The sequence below is a fragment of the Mirounga angustirostris genome, unplaced genomic scaffold, assembly GCF_029215605.1.
Source record: "Mirounga angustirostris isolate CCGP_5_RB_7025 unplaced genomic scaffold, mMirAng1.0.hap1 SCAF_3, whole genome shotgun sequence".
Taxonomy (NCBI): Eukaryota; Metazoa; Chordata; class Mammalia; order Carnivora; family Phocidae; genus Mirounga; species Mirounga angustirostris.
In genome coordinates, this window is record NW_026991711.1 from 187,030,804 (window position 1) to 187,055,936 (window position 25,133).

Here is a 25,133-nt window from a genome sequence, read left to right on the forward strand (position 1 = left end):
TTAAGAATAGTAAATGTTTTCTGATGCACCATCATTTGCTTTCTTAGAATGTGCTCCATTTTATCATTTCTTCCCTTTTAGATGTTACATACTACTTTTAAAATAACTGCAGACATTTGACTTTCTTGAACCATATTTTAAGAATTTATTTCTTCTTAATTATTTTAATCTTCTTTTTAAGTGTACTTACTGGACATGAATACTGAAAACATGTGGGTAAACATGTATTTGTACTTCAACATAGATGAAATTGTCTTGTGGGAAACTAAAAATTCTCAATGTGTATTATCTCCTTTACTCTCAGGTAGTCCAGGGAGTTACAGTATTTTCATTGTTTCTTTCTCCTGATATTTGTGTGTTATTTGTTCATAATATATATGATAAATATTGAGATTAAGTTAAAAAACATTTCTACCAAGGTGAAATGATTCTAGTACATTTTTTGTGTAATAAATAGGTGATTGTTAGGACCATTGTTAATCTGTCCAGTAGGCAGATTTTATTATAACTATAGTTATAACTGTTATAACTCTTTGTACAGTACTGTGCTTGGCATTGACTGAAACTCAGTTGGAACTGAACATACTTTGAACTATTTTAACTTGACATTGGAAAGGAAAGGGAAGAAAGAAGTTAAAAGAAGCATTGGTCTTTACATACTTGTTGAGATTAAGTTGCTATAATGATCTGATACAGACTTTTTTTAAAGATTTTATTTATTTATTTATTTATTTATTTATTTATTTATTTATTTATTTATTTATTTATTTTAGAAAGAGTATGGGAGCACAAGCAGGGGGAGGGGCAGAGGGAAAAGAAGATAGAATCTCAAGCAGACTCCATGTTGAGTGTAGAGCCCAATGTGGGGCTTGATCTCATGATCCTGAGATCACAACCTGAGCCAAAATCAAGAGTCAGACTCTTAACCAACTGAGCCACCTACGTGCCCCTGATATAGACCTTTCTTAAAATTAGACAATCCTGGTCCTCTTTGCTATAACTTAAGGTGTTACAATATAAAACTGGCTATTTCTCAGTGTAAACATTAATATGCTTTCAGATATGGATGGATCTTGCAAGATATGAGGGAGATTCCTGGCGCAGACATTTTTTAAGACCATAAAGAAATGGGTTCCTTGAATATAAAAATGTTGTACCATCATAGATCCTTAGAATTTGAAGGAACCCCAGCAGTTAGTTACCACCAAATGCATGTAAAGATGTTTACAGTATCTCCACTCACAATTTTGTATCAATTCAGTACATACTGTCTGTATTCTGCCTCATTGTCTTTGTGTTTATGTTCTTGATGCTATAACTTCCTTTAATTTTGTCTTTTTCACTCTTTTTCTATACCTTTGTTTTCCCCCTTCATTAATTAACAATAAATATGAAAGCAAATGAAAGGTTTTTTTTTTTAATTATTTTTCTAAAGAGATACAGTCTACTCTTTCTCTTTGAACTTAAAACTGTAGTCTTTTTGTTGCCATTGGTGTGGTTAACTTCTGAGATTTGCTTTAAAATTATAGATTTCTTTAAAGTATTCTGAAATAGAAGAATCAGTTGTATATCAAAGTGGTAAGAGTTTGTACTATTTGTACTTTTTCAAAAATAGTTTATATTGGAATTGTATTTCATTTTCTAGAAGTATTAGAATATTTCTCATTAACTAGAGAAAGATCTCTCAGCTGACTATAAGCAAAGAATTTTTTTCCCTAGGAATTGACGCTGACTAGTTTAAGGGTCATATAGTTAATTTTGTAGGTATGTGTATGTTTAAGCACATACACCAATTTGGAGGCAGTATAGAGCATGTGAGAAGGTAGTCTGTTTACTCTAGTTTGTCTCGGGGTAGAGTTTGGTAGTGTGCGTGCCATCTCTAGTATTTAGACTTCTGAAACAATTATATATGCCTTCAGATATATAAGATGCGGTTTGGAATACTATTAAAGTGACATCAGAAAACTTAATCTTATGTGACTTGGCAAGAATATAAATCTTAATAAAAGTCAAACCCATCATATTAGAGACTAGAACCAAAATGGATAATTTTTTTTTTCATGAGCGTAAATTATTTTGCCTATCTGAACTGGGCCACCCTTCATGCTGCTGAAAAATCTTAGACTGGTGGGGGAAAGTGCCTAAAGCTTTGAGATTTAGGGATTAAATTTGTGGGTTATACTCTTTCTGGCAGGTGACATAGAGTCCATAAGGTCTATGTTCTAACTATGTTCTAGGAAAGGATTCTGCCATTTGGAGAATACATACCTGGTTCACTTATGCTGAGCTCCATAGCCAACACATTTCTTGAAATAATTTTCTTAAACTTAATCACCTGGAGAGGGACAGCACTAGAGCAATAGGTGAAGACATAAGAATGGGTCAGCCTGAAAAGGAAAAGCTAAGATATGGGCTGTCTTCACTGCAGACCCCCTCAGCCTAAATTTGTTCACCATTTATGGCAGTAGCATAACAATAAAATATCAGATGTAAATAGAATTGGCTACCAATACAGACTGCCCGCATGTACTCAGCCTCATAAGAACCCTATGTAGATGAGAAAACTGAGGGTCAGAGAAATTAAGTATCTTTCATAAATGTAGTCAGTTAGCTGGTGAACACAGTTTGGATTTAGTCCCAGATCTAGCAGTGCAAAGTGAAATAAGGAAAGGATGAATAAAAAATGTTGTGCCAGAAGTTCAATCAAGTTTTTGGGTCATTATGGGGTCATTAAAGTTTAGGTTCCTGGATCGAGATCCTGTGGCTCCAGTTTGCACTTGTTCTTTAAGGAACAAAATTAATTTCAGGTACCCAGGAGTGATTTCATTTGCTTCCTCTCCTTTTCTAAGTTAGACCCACATCTGATGAGTAGATACCTGGTATCAGCCATTTAACAAACAGCTCTGGTTCCGAGATCCTATTACTTTGTGTGATATCCAACTACTATCCTCCCTACCCCTTCCATCAAGACAAGTTTCTTGATCAAAGCAAAATCTTGACTACATTTAACTGAGCCAGATTGTAATGATAGTCTTAGCTTACCTCCAGATGCGATCATTTTATGCACTTACTTTTAGTCTTCTGTTCCTGTTACTGTTGTTCTGTGTTATGCCTTATGTTTTTAAGGCTTTGAAGAACTTAAGGCTTTTTTGTCTTGTTTTATTTCATTCTTAGCACAGCTTTGCATACAGTTAGGAACTAAACAAATTCTTACAATGACTCTTTATTTTTAAGACTGAAACTTATTGATTTACTTAATTTTATTTCATTTGAATACCTTAACATTTAGACAGACTGCTGGATTATTTTTGTTTGCAGCTGTACAAAATGATTTTTTTCATGGAGTAGTTTTGTCCAAATAAAGAAAATTATATAATCTTAATAGATAGCTCCTATTTTAAAGAGATGATTTGATACATGACATAAAGTTCTTCTTTATATAATTCTTGGTACATTTATATCTGCTTAATTACCTTACTCATCGTTATATTATTTAGATGAAAACTGACATTCCTTCTATACATAACTGACTTGCTCTTCAGTTTTGTCACCTTCATTTTCTGTGAGGAGAAGTGTATCTAGTAGAATGATTGAGGAAGCCTGAATGTTTGAACTGCGGAGCCTCATTGGGCTCTGGTACATGGCAGGATTAATCCCATTTCGCATTCCATGTTTCATGAAAAACTTAGAGTTCTCTGCCATTGGATTTCGGAAGTAGATATTGCTGGAGCATTTTCTGATAGTTTTCACTGATTTTGTGGCCTGGTAATTGCAGGTGATGTATCGGCCAAATGCATTCCGAAATGTCTTATTGAAGAGGGTGTAGACCAAAGGATTCACCCCTGAGGAAACATAGCCTATCCACACAAATACCTCTAGGAGCATTTTGAGAGTAGTCTGGTTGCAGGAATCACATAAAACTAAAGTTATATTTGTAATAAAAAAGGGGCACCACATAAGCAAAAAGAGAAAAAAAACAATCCCTAGAACCTTGGAGGCTCTCTGCTCATTGGAAATGGTCTGCACGGACTTTTTTCCAACTGTGGACATTCTTCGCCTAAGTATGTTATCACTTGAGTTGGGCAGAGTTTTGTCCTTGTTGGAACCATCCAGCATTGCCACCTTTTCAGGTGATGAGCAAGGTGTTTCATCCCTTTGGAAAACTGTAGACACAGCCAGCCACGTTAGGCGTTGAGGTGGCTTGGTTTTGACCAAGTAAGCTTTCTTCTGTAAAGCATGGATAGTGAGAAAGTAGGTGACAATCATGATTGCCAGAGGTGTGAAGAAAGCAGCCAGTGAGCCAAAGAGCATGAAGTTGCCGAAACGATCCTTTGTCAGCACACAGGTGATGTTGCTTGGGTTACTCACATCAGTTTCTATCCCTCTAATAGGTACTGGAATGGCAATGCCTAAGGAAACAAGATAAGTTGAGTTAATTTTATGACCTTTGACTCTTAGATTAGGTCCTTTTAGAGTTTATCTTAGTGACTTTATGTGGTTAGTGGTTCGTGTATTGTCATTCCTAGTACACACAGTGCAGAATCTGTCAAAGCATGTAATTAAGGGTAGATTTAACAAATAGAACCCAAGTAAGCAAACCTGATGTTTTTAAACAGATAGATTAGTGATTTCAAGTTTATAATTTAAGCTTTCCTAAAGCTGTAGTATATCCACGAAATAGGAGAGAATGTCTTCATTTATTCTCCATTTCTCATAATCTGTGTTTGTTGATCTATCCCAGGTTAAGGAAAAGGAGTTCAGAAGAGAATTTGCTTTAACTTTATATGCAATGTAGTTGATTTTTTTTTTTTTTAAAGATTTTTATTTATTTATTTGAGACAGAGAGAATGAGAGAGACAGAGAGCACACGAGAGGTGGGAGGGTCAGAGGGAGAAGCAGGCTCCCTGCCAAGCAGGGAGCCCGATGCGGGACTCGATCCGGGGACTCCAGGATCATGACCTGAGCCGAAGGCAGTCGCTTAACCAACTGAGCCACCCAGGCGCCCGCAATGTAGTTGATTTAAAGCGACTTTAGAGTACTTTCATGCAGTATCTTAATTCTAGATAGATACCTATTATCTTTGAGGCTACACAGTTTCATTTAACAGACATTTTCATTTTTTGAAATTTATGAATGTCTTAATCTTTTCCTCTGACAACTAAGGGAAAGCTAAGGGGAATTCATTGTTTTTAAAAAATGCTACTTAAATATTTGAGGTCATATGATTCATGAAATTTATTTTCAAGTTGAGAGTTCCTCTAACAGATGTGAAAGAAATGGATCTCATGCTAATTTTCTAATATTTTATTTATTTATTTATTTTTTTAATTTATTTATTTGAGAGACAGAATGAGAGAGAGAGAGCATGAGAGGGGGGAGGGTCAGAGGGAGAAGCAGACTCCCCGCCGAGCAGGGAGCCCGATGCGGGCGGGACTCGATCCCGGGACTCCAAGATCATGACCTGAGCCGAAGGCAGTCGCTTAACCAACTGAGCCACCCAGGCGCCCAATTTTCTAATATTTTAAATACCATGAAGTGGGTATTTAAATATGATCTTGCCTCATGAAGTAGCTTATTAGAAAGACAAGTACACAAGTGTTATCCTGAATCCTTTCCCTTTGAAATAGCAGATTCTTAAAAAGAAGTTTGAGTTAACTGATCTTTAGAAACCTCTAGAATCCTTGTGTTTTTAATGAATCTGAAAGTACTTCATCATGTACACCATGTACACAGCCTTTTTATGGTAACTGAAGAGCCCTTGACAAAAATATTTTCCTCAAATCCTTTCTAACAGGGAGGCTACTGCTTTTTCTACTTTTCCTCAACTACACCACCAGAAAGTGGATTCTGTATACTTACTATTCTACACTAGGGTGTGCTGACACCACAGCTTGAGGGCCGAATCTGGCCTGCATTCTGTTTTTGTAAATAAAATTTTATTGGAACACAGCCATCCCCTTTTGTTAACAGATTGTCTATGACTGCTTTTACTTTCCTGCTGCAGAGATGAGTAGTTGTGACAGAAACCATTAGAGCCTGCAAGCCCAAAATATTTACTATCTTGCCCTTTACAGGAAAAGTTGGCTGACCCCTGCTGTACCTTGTTATTTCTAAGTGATTGTTCCACTCTTCTTTCTCCCCAAAACCCTTCCCTTTTGAAGTCTATTTATAATCTGCTTACAGCACTCTGTTCTCCATGCAGGTCATCTACCAACCTCTAGGACATCTGTCCATCTTCCTCAGTAGATTGAGCACCTTGCTAAAGCCTTCCTTTCCACTGCTCCATTGCTCTTACCCTCCATGACTTGATCTCATTGATGGCCCTTCTGACACCTTCATTTTGTATCTGTTGAACTCCACTCTCATTTCTTCTATTATTTTTAAAATTTTATTTCAATTCCAGTGTAGTTAACATACAGCGCTATATTAGTTTCAAGTGTATCAACCCTCATTATTCTTATTTACACTCCTGAAGGCATCCATAAACCCTCTTAAAGCTGTCCCGTATCTAAAACCATGAACTTTGTGTGATATTTCCCTTTCTTGTCCTGCTACTCTTCATTACTGTGGGACTTCTTTTTACAGTTATCTTGACCTCTAGTCCATTTGTCCTCTATTTTCACATTCCATTAACCTCTTTCAAGGCTCACATTACCTTCTCAACCAGCTTGGTGGTCAGTAACATAAGTTTTCACTAGTGCTTTTTATACCCTTATCCCCTTATTCTTTCATACCTTACTATTTGCCAGGTCTTACCTAGGATAACTAAGTCCAGAAGAAAGTGAGCTCTTTTCAGCATTTTGCAGAAATTAAAAACTGAACTAACCCTATCATCTGCTTTTTCTTCTACAAAGTTACTAAATTTTCACTGGTCCTACAAAACAAAGTGTGATGAAATGAACACAGCATTGATCTTGGCCTTGGTGCTGAAAAGCTGTTAACAGTCTTTAAGCCAACTATTTTTTTTTTTATTATTTTTTTTTAAAGATTTTATTTATTTATTTGAGACAGAGAGAATGAGAGAGAGAGAGAGCACATGAGAGGGGGGAGGGTCAGAGGGAGAAGCAGGCTCCTTGCTGAGCAGGGAGCCTGATGCGGGACTCGATCCAGGGACTCCAGGATCATGACCTGAGCCGAAGGCAGTCGCTTAACCAACTGAGCCACCCAGGCGCCCCTACCTCCAAACTTTTCAAAAGAGGTTGTCCCTGGTATTATTTCAGGAACATAAAGGTCACTTTCATTATCTTGCTTTCTTGCTTTTTTGCCCAGTTTTTCTTATTCTGATTGGAGAGAGACCATGTCTTTTTCTTGTTTTCCTTTTAGCATTCCAGGTCTCTCCTGATTGTTTTCCTCTTTGATTTTTTCTTTTTGCTAGGAAGAAGTGAATCTGCTAGTCAGACTACTGATGATCATAGTAATTGTTGTGAATCTGTTTTTCTGAATTAACTTACAAGAAGTCTGAATTATTTATGCTGTACTTCATGCTAGGATACTCTTATAGAAGCTATCTTTGAGTATTAAAGATGGGCACAAGGGCATAAGGCAATTTAGAAGAAATAATATTTTCTTCTGTAAATCATTTCTGAATATCACTAGCGTCTCTCTTAAAACCTCTGATTAAACATATATCCAAAACATTTATGTAGACACTTACTGCCTTTATTCTATACACATACTGTCTTCCAAGATGAATTTATGGTCTTTAATACCCGCATACAGAGTGTTTGGGTTTTTTTCTTTTTTCTCTTTTCCTGTTTATCTTCTTGAGTATGACTGAAGATGCATTTTATTTTTTTTGTTACTTTAATATTAATTTCGAGATTCTGCATGCTGCCTAGACCTTAATGATCTGTTGACAAAAACAAAAACTGTTTTCAGACTTAGTCTTCCTGCACGTCAAAATCAAAGCAGGAAGATATCTCAGTAAACATTGTGAAGATGGTTCTTTCTGAGGACATGAACTTTTTGCTTTTTCAGACGTGTTGTTGATAGTGTGGTTTTATATGATGACACGACAAAGAGCTTGTGTTGGTATATCAGTACTATATCAGTAGTCTGCCTTGGGCTCTCTTGCTAAGTTTCACAGCCTACCAGGCCTGATATATTTCTTACCCAAAAGAAACCAAAAGCTACTTATTTATACCACCCCAAACCCTGACATTCCCCACGTACCTATTGAAATTAACCATACCACTGTAATCTTGATGAATGCTGTGGCTCGTGAGTTATATTGATTGGCCTGGATTGGCTTTTTGATGGCTATATAGCGATCCACGGAAATGGCACAGAGATGCATGATGGATGCAGTAGAAAAAAGAACGTCAAGAAATAACCAGGCAGGACATAGAACAAGTGGGAGGGGCCACATAGCCTCTGAAAAGCAAAACAAAAACATATTCTCTTACAAAATGGCAATATTCAATTTGCAGTTCTTTTGTTTTTTAAAGATTTTATTTATTTATTTGATATAGAGTGAGAGAGACAGCAAGAGAGGGAACACAAGCAGGGGGAGTGGGAGAGGGAGAAGCAGGCTTCCCGCGGAGCAGGGAGCCCGATGTGGGGCTCGATCGCAGGACCCTGGGATCATGACCTGAGCTGAAGGCAGGCGCCTAACAACTGAGCCACCCAGGTACCCTAATTTGCAGTTTCTTTTTTTTTTTTTTTTAAGATTTTATTTATTTATTTATTTGAGAGAGAGAATGAGATAGAGAGCATGAGATGGGGGAGGGTCAGAGGGAGAAGCAGACTCCCCGCCGAGCAGGGAGCCCGATGCGGGACTCTATCCAGGGACTCCAGGATCATGACCTGAGCCGAAGGCAGTCGCTTAACCCAACTGAGCCACCCAGGTGCCCTGCAGTTTCTTTTTAAAGTGATACATATTTTTTAACTTTTTGCTATTCATCTGAAATGTTATGAGTTAACCTCCACAAGATGTCTAACTTAAGATAATGGAGTCAATAATATTAAATATATTTCTGTAAATGGTACCTTTTAAATACATTATCTATTTTGTATAAATCACAACACCCTTCTTGAAAATCAGCAGCTTAGCATTTTTAGCATTCATTTGACCGCATTTGCTCTTTTGTCTGTTCCTTTTGTGATCTTTTAAGAATTTCCACAGTGTTGCAAGTAGAACTTAACCTTGCTAGTCAAATAAAATTAATTTTTAAGCTGCTTTTGTATACAGAGAATATATTTTACCATATAGAGGAAGCAATATAATGTGGCAAAAAGAGTATTAGAATGGGAGTCTCAGTGAAGCCTAGGCTTTGGTTAATTTCTAGCAATAACTAGCAGCATGATCTTTGTTTATAGCAAACTCTCATTTGGTGAAATAATTAAGTGAAATGAGTTGCATTTTCTTTTTGACAGAAGTAGTTCTTATTAAATAAAGTTTGCAGAAGGAATGATTTCAGATTATTCTGAAGAAAAATGGATTGTTATCCTTCCATATTCCATCATCAATTCAGCCAGTGGGACTTAATATTTTAAAAAGAAACTGTCAAGGTTAAACATAGTACTTAATTTTTGTAACAAACTCTTATAAAAAGCATTTATGCTATACCTCATACAGTCTTAAGCACTTGAGAAATATGGACTTTGAAAGATTTCAGTTTTTGGATATGATACTGAATATCCTACATAGCTTTCCAATAAATTTACTTAGACAAGTATCTATACACATATGGGTTGGTACATTATATAGTATACATACACCCAGTATATATATATTTGCAGTTCCAAAACACCTAAAATTTATTTTAGGGTTTGCCCTAGAATATTTCAGTTAGAATCCACTTTTCTTTTTATTTTATTTTATTTTATTTATTTGAGAGAAAGAATGAGAGAGAGTGCATGAGAGGGGAGAGGGTCAGAGCGAGAAGCAGACTCTCCACTGAGCAGGGGGCCGAACGGCACTCAATCCCGGGACTCCAGGATCATGACCTGAGCCGAAGGCAGTCGCTTAACCAACCAAGCCACCCAGGCACCCAGAATCCACTTTTCTAACACACACACACACAGACTTTAGACCTTGCTATAAAAGCAGATTACTTCTTTGTAGAACAAATGTCATATATATGAGATTATCTAAATCCTTTTTACAGTTTAATTGTTGTATGTCCGCTGACAAAATATAAACTACTTTTCCTAGTTTTTGCATGATTATCTGACTTTGACAGATAATTGGGATAATTGAAGGAAGACCAAGATACCATTTTAGGATTTCAGAGCACCAAGAAACTCTTCAGTTGTGAACCGTTTAAATTCAAGAAGCCTGGGGGTAGAGAGAGGTTAGCATCCCACACCAAAAAAAAATAAAAAACTGTCATTTAGGGAAAGAGCTTTGAGATAGACTTGAATATGTTTTTTTCAAAAGTGTACAAATTAATGTTTGAGGAGCAGTGTTTTAGAAGACTGGGAAACATTGTGTCTTGGGTCTTAAAAGATGCACCTACATTTGTTCGCTGGTGTAGGATAGGCACTCAGAATGCCTCATAGGAAGGAATTTATGGGAGACCTCTCAAAATAAACAAATCAAGCATGGCAGAGAAATCTGTCTTGAGAGAGAACCTAATCAGTTAGATTTTTCTCCCTCTTAGTCATAGTTTTCAGATTCTCTGTTAATAAGTAGAAAAGGACTTTGGACAGTGAAAGGCAGCAATGGACCTCAGCTAAGTAAACTAACAGTTCAAGCAGAGTGAAAATAATCACATGTGATTGAGAGTTTTGCAGTGGAAACTACTTGAAATGATGCTACATTCTGATTTGTCTTGATGTTCTACATTTAGGACTGAGTAGAAGATAGAAAAATACTCAAATCTAGAACTACAACAGGAGATACTGATCATGGTTTTAAACTTGCCTATTTAGCTTTTCTAATTATGGGTTGTATGTTTTTAAATTAAGATCTGGAAAATTCTAGTCATAAATCTAGTAGTCATGAGCAGGAAGCCACAATAGGACTCTCATGTAAAAAGTACAGGTCTTTGGAAAACAGACAATTTGACTCACATATTCCTAATTGTGGGCTAAAAGAGAAAGCTCTTTAGTGCTCCTGTGAAGTCTTGTTAGGCTCACTTTCCAACAGAATGAATTTATTTTATAAACTCCAATTTTGGGGGGGTGCATGGGTGGCTTAGTCGGTTAAGTGTCTGCCTACGGCTCAGGTCATGATCCTGGGATCCTGGGATCGAGCCCTGCGTTGGGCTCCCTGCTCAGCGGGGAGCCTCCTTCTCCCTCTCCCCACCCCCCACCCCCGCTCGTGCTCTCTCTCGCTACTTCTCTCTCTCTCAAATAACTAAAATCTTAAAAAAATTAAAATAAACTCCAATTTCGGTACACAAAGCGGATATTAAAATTAATGCAGATTGCTAGAATTTTATTATTTCAGTAAGTACTTAATTGCTAACGTTAGAAATACTGAGGCATGATAGAGAATTTTCTTTAAGGAGACTATGATATGAGATTTAGGATTAAGAGAGATGGATCTTTATTATTAACCTTTATAATTGAAAGTTTCATGAAGGTATAGTCAATAGGCTTTTTATGAAATGAACATGAAAGTAACATGACTGCATTAAATTAATAGAAATCTCTTATATAAAGCAAAAAGAAAAAGAGTCTTGTCTGTCTAAATAGATTCAGGTAATCTAAGAATTTATACAAATTAAAAACAGTTCTAGACATTCTCAGGTTATAAAGGGACTTTCCCTAGTCCAGATACTTTCATTTCTAAAATTGTCTTTTCAGTTAGTATTAATATGATAGGCTTAAGGTCAGAAAATTTCTTAATATTTAGAATAACTAAAAAAGGTTAAATTAGTTTGGTGTGGGGTAGATTAACTATTCCAAAACTTTATATGTTATTTTTATTAGGAGTTTTAATTCATTTTAAGGATTTATAATTTAATTTGTTATAATGTATTATGTCCAGCTTATTTCCATAAGAACTTACTATACTATTTCAAATGGAGCAGTTATAGATTTATATAAAAAGAAAAGTATATGAGTCAATATAAAGGAAATAAGTTATCGGGTACTTGAACTAAATTAATTACTGCTATTCTGGGGCTCTAAATTTGTCTTTTTCATAAAAGCTAAGACAGAAGAAGGAAAATTTTTAAATTATATACTATTTGTTATCTCACAAAAAGTGCACAAAACTTCTTTGAAAAACCTACCTCTTCCCCCACCTGCTCCCAAATTAATCTTAAAGAGAAATTTAATTTCAATAAGGTTTGAATAATATTACTTCTGTGGATACCTGAAATAATTACAGATTGGTAATTATAGGAGCAAAACAAATCTTGTGAGTTGTGGATTATAGATAGTTCATTATTTATCTAAAAATATTAATAGCACAAATATTTTGTTGCTTAAAATGAAGACTTGCATGCTTCAAATACCACCATACATAAGGGGTGGTAGAATTGCCATTCAGTTACATCAGTTTCTGTTTGTCTCCAGACAAGGGTCAACAACTTCATAGACGTGGGCCTGCCTAGGTCTAATATCTTGCTCAGAAAAGAGATCTGGCGATCATCTCAAAGATTTGTACAAGTATTTTTTAAGACCCAGATATTCTGTATCATTTAATATGAAATATAACTTTTAAAAAATATTGGGTTCTGCCTTGTCCCTAGAGAAAACTCTATGGCTGTCTTGTTACATAGAGTTATTTAAGATGTAATTGTTGGCTGTTTGTCAAATATGACCGTTTTGGTTGACATAATTTCTCATTTCATATGAGAAAGCAGTGTAAAAGAGTAAGTTAAGACTGAATTCTGGAGTCCGTTCTCTGGGGTTCAAATCATGTCTCTGCCATTTATTTATTCCTCTGTCCTCTCTTGTAAAATGGGGATAATGATGATGATACCAGTTTTATAGGATTGCTTTGAAGATTAAATGCAGTAATACACGTAAAGTGTTTAGAACAATGTCTGGCATAGAGAAAGCACTCAATAAATGTTAGTTCTTATTACTATTACTGTTTGACAGAAACTAGCCAACTAGCCTACCCATTAAAACACTCCTACTTAGAAATGTTAAGTCATATCATCACTGTAAAATCAGTATGTTTGTCCTCTTGCCTGCTGTAGCAAGAGTGCATGTATCCAGTTGAACTTAAAGCTTTTTTTTAAAAGGCATGAGAATGTGTTAAAATTTGTCATGAAAGTATGTATGCCTTTTACTCTCTCTCTATATTTATAGGTGTATATATATATATATATAGCAAACATAAATAACCTGTATGCATTGCCATGCTGCTATTTATTTATTTTGTTTTCTTTTTAACCGGTATAAAAACCTGAGTTTTTAAACCAGAAACTCCATTTCTTGGTGAGATGGACTCATTTGATCTGAAACCTGCTTACTGTTTCGGAAAGTTTTTAGTTTGGAAAGCTGAGTTATATGATTAATTCAGAAAAATAATTAAAATAAATCTATAAATCTGAGATATAAGATATTTGCCTTTTGAGGATTTTAAATGTCTGTATTTTGAAAGCTATCCCTAGAGGACTGTGCCTGTAGAGTTTACCAAGGTAAATAGTTCATGAGTATATTGGAGTAGGACAGATCTCAATAGCCTAATATCCAAAAAGGACATGATTCTCAAAGTACCCATTTTTTATTCTCAGAAAATGTTTCTATCTTTATCTTTTAGAAAAGAAAGACATAGACCAGTGCTTCAATTTTTATTATGAAGCTTCTGTTTTGTTTTTGTTGTCATTTTCCCACTACATTTTGAACATATAAAATATTCTGGGATTAGATGTCTAATATGATAGTGTTTTAAATGTTCCAAGTGATTTAATACTTACAAAATTTTTTTCTGGGTTTTTTAAATTTCCGCTTTCCAAAAAGAAATGACTTTAATTGCTTTTCTCCCTCATTTAAGAATTGGGTAGAGCAGCATTTCACTGCATAAATAACTGATTTTCTTTTTCTTTTACTGCTGTATATCTGTTTCATCTCTGGTCAGACTCCCATCTAAACTAAATCACATATTTAAGTATATAAACTCTTCTCATACTCTGCTAATACTTGCCAGTTATTGGTGCTTGTAATGTGCTGGGCCTTAGTTGACCATTTCACAAGATACCTGCAATGTAAGATTTAGCATATCCATTTTATATTTTACAGACTAGGTGATTAAACTGATGTGTTAAGTGACTTGCCTAAACCAACACAGGAGAACCAGGATTCAATGCCTTGGGTGTCTTGCTTCAGATACCTATCTTTCAGCCATTTTATTTTATACACCCTCTTCCAGCTGTACCACAGATACTGTTTCAACTTTAATTGTGAGACAATTATTAAGTTATAAATAAAACAATAATGACCAATGAATGACCAAATACTGTATTTTCTCCTTTACATTTTTAATCACTTATTTAATGAGAAAAAGTTCAGAGAAGTTCTTAAAATGTGAACATCCTGTCTTTTTTATATTGGCATATGATGTTCTATTTTCCTTTGCATCTACTCAAGTATTTCTAAATGCCTTCTTAGTAGGCATTTTCAAGCCTTATGTTATAAGCTACTAACTTACGATTGTGGATTTTGGGAATTACACACAAGACAGTCAAAACTAGACCCACAAAGCAAAGGTTAAGTCTAGTGCTCCCAGAGTGGAAGAAGTGGCAGAAAAATTGACATAGGTATCACAGTTCATTTGAGAGACATGTTAGGCCAGTCAACATAATCTTGATAAAATGGAAATTCTGTTTTAAAAAAAGCAAACAATATTATATAAATCATTGGTTGAATAACATACTCCTCAGCATAAGTCAGTTTTAAAGTTTCACTGCTCTCCTTTTTTTTAAACTTAATTTTATTAGAACATTAACTAATATAGTTTCTTTTGTTACTTTCATTAAATTTCCCTGAGACACTCATACCACTCAGTGGTAGTTAATTTTTTATGTTTACAGAATCAGGGACACTTGTTTGTACAGACTTCCAAAGTTTAGAAGATTATTCCTATAATGAGAGAAAAATACACAAAATCTACTCCTGCCTTTAAGGTTATCAGAAATTCTTATAAATGCATTAATTTAGAAAGTCTTTGTATTTGTTAACATGTGAAGGGCTATAAAAATCTTAGGATTTGAAGTCAGGTCCCAATTTGTAATATGTGCAGTTTCCAATTTATGAATGCATCTTTTTGAAGCTTTTTGGAAGGCAGAGCGTGCATTTTCTCATACACTTTCTCATAGAAATAGAATAATGGGTTTTTTTGGTTTTTTTGGTTGTTTTTTTTTTAAGATTTTATTTATTTGACAGAGAGAGACGCAGCGAGAGAGGGAACACAAGCAGGGGGAGCAGGAGAGGGAGAAGCAGGCTTCCCACCGAGCAGGGAGCCCGATGCGGGGCTCGATCCCAGGACCCTGGGATCATGACCTGAGCCGAAGGCAGACGCTCAACGTCTGAGCCACCCAGGCGCCCCTAGAATAATGTTTTTAGTAATGAATTTAAAGCCATAATTTTTAAATAGTCTTTAAATTCCCAGGTTAGTTTAGTTTTTAAAAATCTAACCCCGCTATAGAGCTTAGTTACTGATAGTAAAAGTGTTTGGGACTATGAAAGATTTTATTTTATAATTAAAAATTAACAAGCATTTGAAAAAATGAAATGTAGTTAAAATATACATCATAATTATTTAGGACATAAATAGGAAGACATTCCATATATTTTATGTTAAAATATGTTGGGTTTTCTGCTAACATTTATTGCCAAGAATATCTTGGGCCCCAAAAATTTAAATATAAGCTTGGTTGTCAGCTGCAGATACTACTAGTTTCCTGTGAACTACATGGAATTATCTCTCTTATCTGTTTTGGTGTTTTATCAGGTCGCTTTAATACTGTGGAACTTAGCTTTTAAAGATTCTATAACTATTTAGCTGATAATTTGAGTATCTACCACAGTAATTTGCATATAGTAGATGTTTGATATGGACTCGGTTCTGTGTAACTCATTCAGTCTCATTTATTCAAAATAATATATCAATTAAATTTTATGGTAGTGTAAGATGAACATTGTAACATTTTCTGTATGTCTAGCAAAAGCATAATTTAAAGAGTGATTTTACAGTTAAATTACTACTGTGTGTGTGGAGATAAGAGCCTTGAATCAAATATCTGTAGTCTTTACCAAATATACATAAATTTTTTTTTTTAAAGATTTTATTTATTTATTTATTTATTTATTTATTAGAGAGCGAGCGAGACAGAAACAGCATGAGAGAGGAGAGGGTCAGAGGGAGAAGCAGGCTCCCCGCTGAGCCGGGAGCCCGATGTGGGACTCGATCCCAGGACCCTGGAATCATGACCTGAGCCTTCCAACTGAGCCACCCAGGCGCCCTATACATAAATGTTTCTACATAATCCTCATTTACTTGATTTATTTATTTTTTTTTATTTTTTATTTTTTTTAAAGATTTTATTTATTTGACAGAGAGAGAGATAGCGAGAGCAGGAACACAAGCAGGGGGAGTAGGAGAGGGAGAAGCAGGCTTCCTCCCAAGCAGAGAGCCCGATGCGGGACTTGATCCCAGGACCCTGGGATCATGACCTGAGCCGAAGGCAGACACTTAACAACTGAGCCACCCAGGCGCCCCTACTTGATTTCTTTTAAACTTTATTTGGAATTAAGATCCTTTAGGTTCTCCTTTAGAGTAAGATTCCTTAATTACTTTCCACGGTTACATGTTGTACTAAAATATTCAAAAGATTACCAATTTATAAAAGAAGGGGATAGATAGATATTATTAATGATTAGAGAGTCCATTAAAGCAGTAGAACCTTATTACTGCTTACCCTGCTATAGAATTTAAAGCCTCAGTTAGATATTAATTTAGAATGGAAAGTTTCAGCCTGTCACCATCTGATATTTGGGGGATCAAATACTTAATATTAGATATGTTTTTATAATTACTTAAAAATGTAACATTTAAACCTAAATGTAATAGTTTAAATTGGAGTTTTTATCCCCCTTCTCATACATATTCTAGTTAAATAAACTTTACTTCTATAACCCAAAATATTTTTATCCTCACCATATAAACATAATATCAAGAAGCCCTATCTGCTGCAAATAATCATTTTTCTTAAGCAGTTAATGAGTGGAATATGAATTTATGCCAAGCACTGAATAAGGTAAGTATCCTCTTAATGCTGATTCTTAGAAGCCCTAATAACTTATCAGCAGAATTATTTGTATTTACCCAAATTCTATAACTAGAGGTGATACACACAGATGAAAACTATTTCATTTTAATATTATCTTTTTTAGTATAACAAACTAATATTTTAATATCAAGCTACATTATTATTATAATAACTCAGGTTTTGGTCACCTGTTTTAATAGTTTATTTTTAATAAATTTTTAATATTTTATTTTAAGTCAGATTTTTCTTACATGTATCAAGGACATGGATGGTTAGAAATCATAAAAATTAAACAGATGAATCATTTCTTAGGACACTGTGAGCCAGACCATTTCCTTTAGCAACTAACTAAACATAGCATTTTCTTAACATGACACGTGTAAGAATTATGTTTAAGGCTAAAGTACACAAACGATAAAGAAATATAACAAGAATTTCTAGAACAGTTCCAATTTTAAATTGGTGTTTAATGATTCAAATTGGAATTGAGTGATTCGAAGATTTTATCATTAATAAATAACCCAGCACATAACTGTCACAGAAGTATCCTAGCTGTTGCTTTGTCGAGGGAAAAAAGTGTTTATAATGGGAAAGTTAAAGTATAGGTCTGTTCTTCACTATAATTTTTAGGTGATGAATGCAGAATCTATGAATATTGCTAACTTGGATGACTTTTATTAGATGGCTGGGGAAGGAGTAGAATTGTTTCTTGGATGACTTTTATTAGATGGCTGGGGAAGGAGTAGAATTGTTTCTAAGAAATTATTTTTTGCTCTTTAAGACTTTATCAACCATAGAAAATGATGGAAATGAGGGACTGTTTACTCACTGTATCTTTAAATGGTCCAAGTCCATCTTTAAAGACTGAATATCCATTTCTCTGATAGTATATCATAGTTCTGTGGTTTGATGCCAGGAACAAAGTGAAATACTTACCAAACATTATTGTCAAGAGGGCAATCGGCATCACAAACAACCCAACCAGCAAATCAGCCACTGCCAGAGACATTAGAAAATAATTGGTAGCATACTGCAGCTTTTTCTCCAGTGAAACAGCCAGAATAACCAGGACGTTCCCACCAATTGTGGGTATTATCACCATGAATATCAGAAGAGCTGCCCAGCGCGGTTTATTTCCCTGTTGCTCACCAATCTGTTTCATTTCCTCTGGTATCGATTCTGTCTGTAATCCCGACCAGTTAGCAGAGATTAAGTGATGAAAGGAGCTCTGCAAAATGTGTTCAGGAATTGTGCTCTGTTCTGATATTTTATAAGAGAAGGCCATTCGCTGTTTTTGTGTAATGTGATCCAATTCTGAACAATGGTCAGCATGGTCAGTAGCTAAGCTGGTCATCTGCTTTTTAAAGGCATTGTACCCAGGCCAAACACTCAAAGCCAAAGTTGACTCCTTCCTTTAAAAACATTTTTCGGGTTCTCGAAAATGAGAGTGTACAAGCTTCTGTCCATTTCTGAAGGTAAGGCCCAAGGGTTTAGTCTTCTGCAGAGGCTCAGGTTTCGGAAGGCTTAGTGAAAGAAACTGATAGCTGTGAAAAAAAGACTGTTCATTAGTTTCTCTCTCCTTTCTCTCTCTCTGCTGTAGCATTAGACTCGTGTTTGAATTTGAATGCCAATGAATTCCAAGAGTTCCTCCTAGATATAAAATAAGTAGATTGCATGATTTTGTTATTTTCAAAAAACAGAAAAAACTCTTAAACTTTGTAGCCCTTCCTATCTTAATAGGTCTCTTATGCATTTGTGACAATGCAGCCTATTTCCACAATCATGTTCCTTATATGCCTCAGGTTACGAAACAGGAGATACATTAATTTTTTCAGTGGTTATTTAAAAAAAGAGGCCAGATGTTTCCTGACCCTTGAATGTCTTTTTACCTTTACTTAGAATATGTACAGAAGAATAGAAACATCAAAGCACTAAGTAGTTCTGAATAGAACTTTCTGGTACACACTGGTTACCCACCTACAAATTCTTCAGGCCCACCTAAGGTCCAAATAAATGATTTACCAGCTAGGAATCCTTATTTGTAATTGGGTTTTATCTGATCAGGTTTATCTTAATACTGATATAATTGCCATTTTTATGCAACATTTTAAAACTCCTTTAGTTTGAGAGAAGGAAAAAATAGGTATTAGTAGGATCCAAATAATTGTTTTTAATAATGTCATCTTTCACAGAAAGCCTATTACTGCCAGAAATATTTTCCAAATTTATCATTTTATGCCAAATTTGAAACAGTTCTCTTTTTAAGTAGTCATTTTTTTCCTTAACCTCCCCATTTTCCTCGGGAAGGAGGATAAGCTAAGAGGAAGGTAAACCATTTATTCATAAAATCTGTAAATCCTGGGGCGCCTGGGTGGCTCAGATAGTTAAGCGTCTGCCTTCGGCTCAGGTCGAAGGGATTGAGCCCTGAGTCAGGGCCCCCTGCTCAGCAGGGAGCCTGCTTCTCCCTCTCCTCCCCACTTGTGCGCTCTGTCTCTCTCCCTCTCAAATAAATAAAATCTGTAAATCCTTTATTAAATACCTCTCTTGTAATGGTAAAATTTTCATTTTGGTTTTTAAGCCACTGAATAGAAATGAAAGATATGGTAGCAGTTTTTTTGAAGAAAGGAAAAAAATCTTTAGATTAATTCTATATTTATTTGTAAAATACTTACCTTTTCTTGTTAATCTCCCAAGCATGTCATCTGATCTGCTCAGTAGACCTGCTTGCTGCCTCCGGCACTGGTGCTTGAAAGCAATGAAACAAATGTGTTGTATGGCTGCAAGCATGCCAAGGAGGTATTTCCTCTTTGATACATTCGTTTTTAGAAAGTAGCAGCATTCATTATAATTCATAAAACTACCAGTTGAATATGTTGAACCAGTTCATGACCCTATTCATGTTGTATTCTGAAGAGCTCTCTTTGATATTGGAGGGACTGAAATAAACTGTCATTTTATCTTAAGATAGTTTTGTTTTGGATTACAACTGAGCTGTTTTTACCATTTGAAAAAAAATAAGATCTAGTCTAGAGATTCTAGAGCTTTCATTCTGTGAAGAGTGTGCCCTGTGAGCCTTACAGTGATTTCCAGAGTTCTAATTTCAGAACAAGATTCTTACTCAGCTTTTATGTGTTTGCTGTGGAACACAATTAATTCTCTCTGGTTGCAACCTTATATAGAAGAGCACAGAAAGGTCTGAATTCTATGTGTATGCATAGGTTTTAGCAGAAACTTTCATTGCTCGTTTTTAAACAGATGGCTTTGGGGGGATTGGTTCATTGGCAGTTTTTTTTTTTTTCCACAGATATATTGGAGAAAGTATACAGTATGTAATGAAAGTATATTTCTGGGGCGCCTGGGTGGCTCAGTTGGTTAAGCGACTGCCTTCAGCTCAGGTCATGATCCTGGAGTCCCAGGATCGAGTCCCGCATCGGGCTCCCTGCTCTGCAGGGAGTCTGCTTCTCCCTCTGACCCTCCCCCCTCTCGTGCTCTCTCTCTCATTCTCTCTCTCAAATAAATAAATAAAATCTTTAAAAATATATATATATATATTTCTGCCTTATTTCAGAAAATTGGTGTAAAAAATTTAACAGCTATGCTATCTAAGTTTTTTCTAGACTGTAAGACTAGCTTAGCATTAGAACTTCAGCATTCTCAGTTTCCTTTTTAAAAGATCATCATAGATCACCCATTTTTAAAGTATTTAATTCTAGGTCAGCAATAACATTTGTGCCCTTTTTCTGTTTCAAATTTATATTCCTTAGCTTATGTGAAAGTTATTGGAAAATACTTGGTTCATTTCAGTTCTGTTGAGCACTTCAGATATCATTCAGTATTTGCTTTTTTTTTTAACTCAAAATTCAGTATTTTAGAAAAAATATTTGCTGTAAATTTTGGGTGAAAACATATAATACTCAAGAGCAATCAAGTGGATTTTAATGTGCCAGGATTCTCTTCAGGAATATAGAAATATTCTGAAATACTGCTTTGTTGTGAATCACAATTTAGCACCTGTACTTATGCAGGTAGATAGGAGTCTGCAAAACAAATAATGTCAGATTGAAAGTAGTACCAGTATATTCAATGAATATATGGATTTGTGTTTATAGATTTAAAAAAAATTTAAATATTCAGGGAATATATTTTAAAAATGCCAACCATTATTACTGTTATAAACTTTGCCAATACTAACCCTCTCTGCCACATTCACTTTTTTTTTTTTAAGATTTTATTTATTTGAGAGAGAGAGAGCGAGCATGAGAAGGGGGAGGGGCAGAGGGAGAGTGAGAAGCAGGCTCCCGCTAACAAGGAGCCCGATGCGGGGCTCAATCCCAGGACCCCAAGTTCATGACCTGAGCTGCAGGCAGACGCTTAACCGACTGAGCCATGCAGGCGCCCCTCACTTACTTTTTTTTGTAGTTAAAACTAGTGGTTGGATTATTTTTGTTTTTCTATGTTTAAATTAGTTTAATGGTTAAGGAACACAACTAGTTAAAACTACTTATTTGGCAACTTTGTGCTATGGCTGGGTGGTGGACATTGGGGAGGGTATGTGCTATAGTGAGCGCTGTGTATTGTGTAAGACTGATGAATCACAGACATGTACCCCTGAAACAAATAATACATTATATGTTAATAATTTTTAAAAAATTAAAAAAGCATAGCTGAGAATCAGAAAGAAAGCAAAATAATAAGAAATATGTGAAAGAGTAGACAAGTCTTTCAGTTGCAAATAACTAAACTATGCTCTAAAAACCTCATGCACGTTAGATGGAAGGCAGCCTGTAAGTCCCCACTCCAAATCTCTTTACACTCACTCACAGAAACATGTCTTTCTCCCCTCTTTAATAAAAATACCATTTGCACATGGCGGTAAATCTAAATAGTACAAAAGAATGTTTAGTGATAAATTCACTTTGAGACGGTTTTAACAAACACATTTCCCTGTTTACTCCAGAGCAGATAACAAATTAACAGGTGGACAAACACTTTGATAATAGCAAACAGGGTGCACAGAAGAAACAGGAAGTAAAAAGTATAGACATGTAGGTTTACTCAGAATAGAGGCTTGTAGCTCTCCTATAACCCAGGCCTTCACAATTTTATGTGGTATAATAATTGATACCAGAGTGATGACTTCCACATATTTAAGAAAAGAGTAAATAATTTTTATTTGGCTCTGTTTTGGATGGGAGGAATGCATGAAATGCATTTTTAAAAAGATTGCCATCCAAAATGATAAATATATAAAAATATGATTCTTAATAGTAGAATTAAATTTCAAATATCTGGAAACTTCATTTGTGTGAAATATCTCATTTACCAAGAACTCCAGATAAATTCTTACTAAAGTAGCTTAAAGTTCAGACTCAGACTCTAATCTGACCATAACCAAAAAACTTAATTCATGCATTTTTCCCAAAATAATGAATTTTGTCCCTGATGCCTTTTTAATTTATTAGACAGATTCTATCTTTGACTTAAAAGGGCAGTCTAATTTATAGGCCTAAGAAGACAAATATCAGCCAAGAACACTTTTTGCCTCTCAGTCATAATTATCTATCAAACACTAGCCATTAAGGAATTTTTGGCAATATAGGGATTGTGTCCAGTACATATTCATTTATTTGTGAAGTATTCATTGAGTTCATTTGCTCGTGGCAATATAGTGATGAACAAGATAAACATTTTCTGCCCTTGTGTAATTTATCTCATGGATGGATACAAGCAAGTATATTGATCATTATAATACAGACATGGTAGCTAAAACTAGCTCACTTTAACAGGTCCCACAGCTCAGCTCAAATATTTTTTGACTTTTTTTTTTTTCATTCCTTTCTTACTCATTTTCTTTGACAATATCAGTGAAAGAGCTAAAATTCTAAAAATAGCTCTTCCAAATTTAATCTGTTCTTCTTAGACTCTACTCACTCTCCCCTGATGACTGATTTTACCTCTATTTTAATGAAAGCTTTAGACCAATCTGAAAGTGCTATCACCTTTTATCTTCTCAAAATGTCTTTCTTTTCATCCATCCTACCTTTGGGATCACATTGACATTACTCTTTTCCACAACTTCTATTTAAGTTCTTGATCCCAACTTTTATTATATTTGCAATTTTGCTGAATAAGGTATCTTTTTCACACATAGAATCCATGCCTTGAATATTCAGTTCCTCAGTTCTAACTTCTTTTTTTTTTTTTTTTAAGGTTTTATTTATTTGACAGAGAGAGACACAGCGAGAGAGGGAACACAAGCAGGGGGAGAGGGAGAAGCAGGCTTCCCGCTGAGCAGGGAGCCCGATGTGGGGCTTGATCCCAGGACCCTGGGATTATGACCTGAGCCGAAGGCAGACGCTTAATGACTGAGCCACCTAGGCGCCCCAGTTCTAACTTCTTTCTTGCAGACATGCTCAGGTTTCTAGTTAATGAAAACTAAACCTTTCGTTATCCCTTGAGTCTCTTTCCTTCATTATTAAACTTCTTTAAAGAATTGCCTGTTTCTCTTCTCATAATCCTTATAATCAGATTTTTTCTCCAACATTCTACTAAAACAACTCTTAGAAAGTCCATTTTAACACCAGTTACAGATTGTGTGCAATATTCAGCACTGTTGGCTAAACATTTCTTTTTTTTTTTTAAGATTTTATTTATTTATTTGAGACAGAGAGAATGAGAGACAGAGAGCATGAGAGGGAGGAGGGTCAGAGGGAGAAGCAGACTCCCTGCCGAGCAGGGAGCCCGATGCAGGACTTGATCCCGGGACTCCAGGATCATGACCTGAGCCGAAGGCAGTCGCTCAACCGACTGAGCCACCCAGGCGCCCTAAACATTTCTTTTTAAAGCTCCTATCTTTTCCTGCCTTCAGAGACATCCCATCCTGGTTCTTTGTCTTTCTTAAAGAATCTTTTCTAACTCTTATTCTGCCCGCTTAATATGCAGATACCTCCCAGGTTCCTGTCCTCTATTGACTTCATCTCCCTCTTCATTGTCTTCCTCCATTCACCCATGGTTTCCATTAACTTGTTGAAGAAAGCCCCTAAAACTAAAACTCTATTTCCAGCCTAATGGCTATGATTCGTGGTCACGAGAGTAGACAGGCAGAATACCTAAGGGTTAGGAGACCTTTCTATGAGCTTTGATTTCTGCATTTGTAATAAGGTGACGTAACCTGCTCTGCCTATTTCACAGCAACAGTTGACCCAGCTGATCATTTCCCCTTCCATAAAATAGCTTGGCTTCCACTAGATCACACTCTAATGGATGCTCTCTGGCCTCGCTGACTATTCCTTTTTAGTCTCCTTGTTCTGTTTCATCTCCTCAACCTCTCAATCTTCAGCCTTCTTGGGGGTTCATTTCTGGATCTCTTTTCTCCCCTCTCTGTACTTGGTGTCTTATATACATTTATGGCTTTAGATACCATCTATATCCTGAAACTCTCTAGCCTAGACTTTTCCTTCAGACTCCAGACTCATGTTCGATCACCTACTCAGTATTTCCCTTAGATGTCTAAACATCTCAAACTCAGATTGCCTAAAACTGAATTTATGCTCTTTCCCTCCAGATCTGCTCTATGTATTGGTTTCTTTATCTCAGGTAAAGGCAGTTGCATCTTTCCAGTCTCTTTATCTGACATTCTACATTTTATCCATCAGGAAATCTTGTTGGTTTTACCTTCAGTATATATACCAAATCCATATATACCAAATTTCCCCCCCACATCTCCTGCTACTATCTTACCTAATCACCATTATATCTTGACTGGATTTCTAGGTAGCCTCTTAACCAGTCTTCTTTCTTCTACCTTTGCCCTCTGTTCTCAATAAAGCAGCCAAAATGACCTTTTTTAAACAAGGCAGATCATATCATTCCTTTGCTCAGAATCCTCCGGTGGCCCCTTATTTCACTCATAGTAAAAGCCAAAGTTCCAGTAATCCCCTGGCCTATAAAGTTCCT

At 35.7% G+C, this 25,133-nt stretch overlaps 2 protein-coding genes across 7 annotated transcripts in view; one reads left to right on the forward strand and one right to left on the reverse strand.

Moving 5' to 3' along the window:
- Window positions 1-25,133, forward strand: part of PSMD1 (proteasome 26S subunit, non-ATPase 1) — a 90,239-nt gene that overhangs the window by 31,821 nt on the left and 33,285 nt on the right. The gene's annotated exons all lie outside the window — the stretch shown is intronic.
- On the reverse strand, window positions 1,723-20,263 carry HTR2B (5-hydroxytryptamine receptor 2B). Of its 5 annotated transcripts, none has more exons than XM_045867763.3 (4): window positions 19,850-19,955; window positions 18,114-18,827; window positions 8,173-8,373; window positions 1,723-4,409 (listed from the first exon to the last, which is right to left on the reverse strand). In XM_045867763.3, the coding sequence occupies exons 2-4, from the start codon at window positions 18,529-18,531 to the stop codon at window positions 3,517-3,519; spliced, it is 1,512 nt and encodes a 503-aa protein (XP_045723719.1). In that variant the 5' UTR covers window positions 18,532-18,827; window positions 19,850-19,955; the 3' UTR covers window positions 1,723-3,516. The 5 variants fall into 5 exon arrangements, with proteins under 5 accessions (XP_045723719.1, XP_045723720.1, XP_064443297.1 ...); XM_045867764.3 differs by having other exon boundaries at window positions 18,114-18,721; window positions 19,850-19,948; XM_064587227.1 differs by lacking the exon at window positions 18,114-18,827 and having other exon boundaries at window positions 19,850-20,263.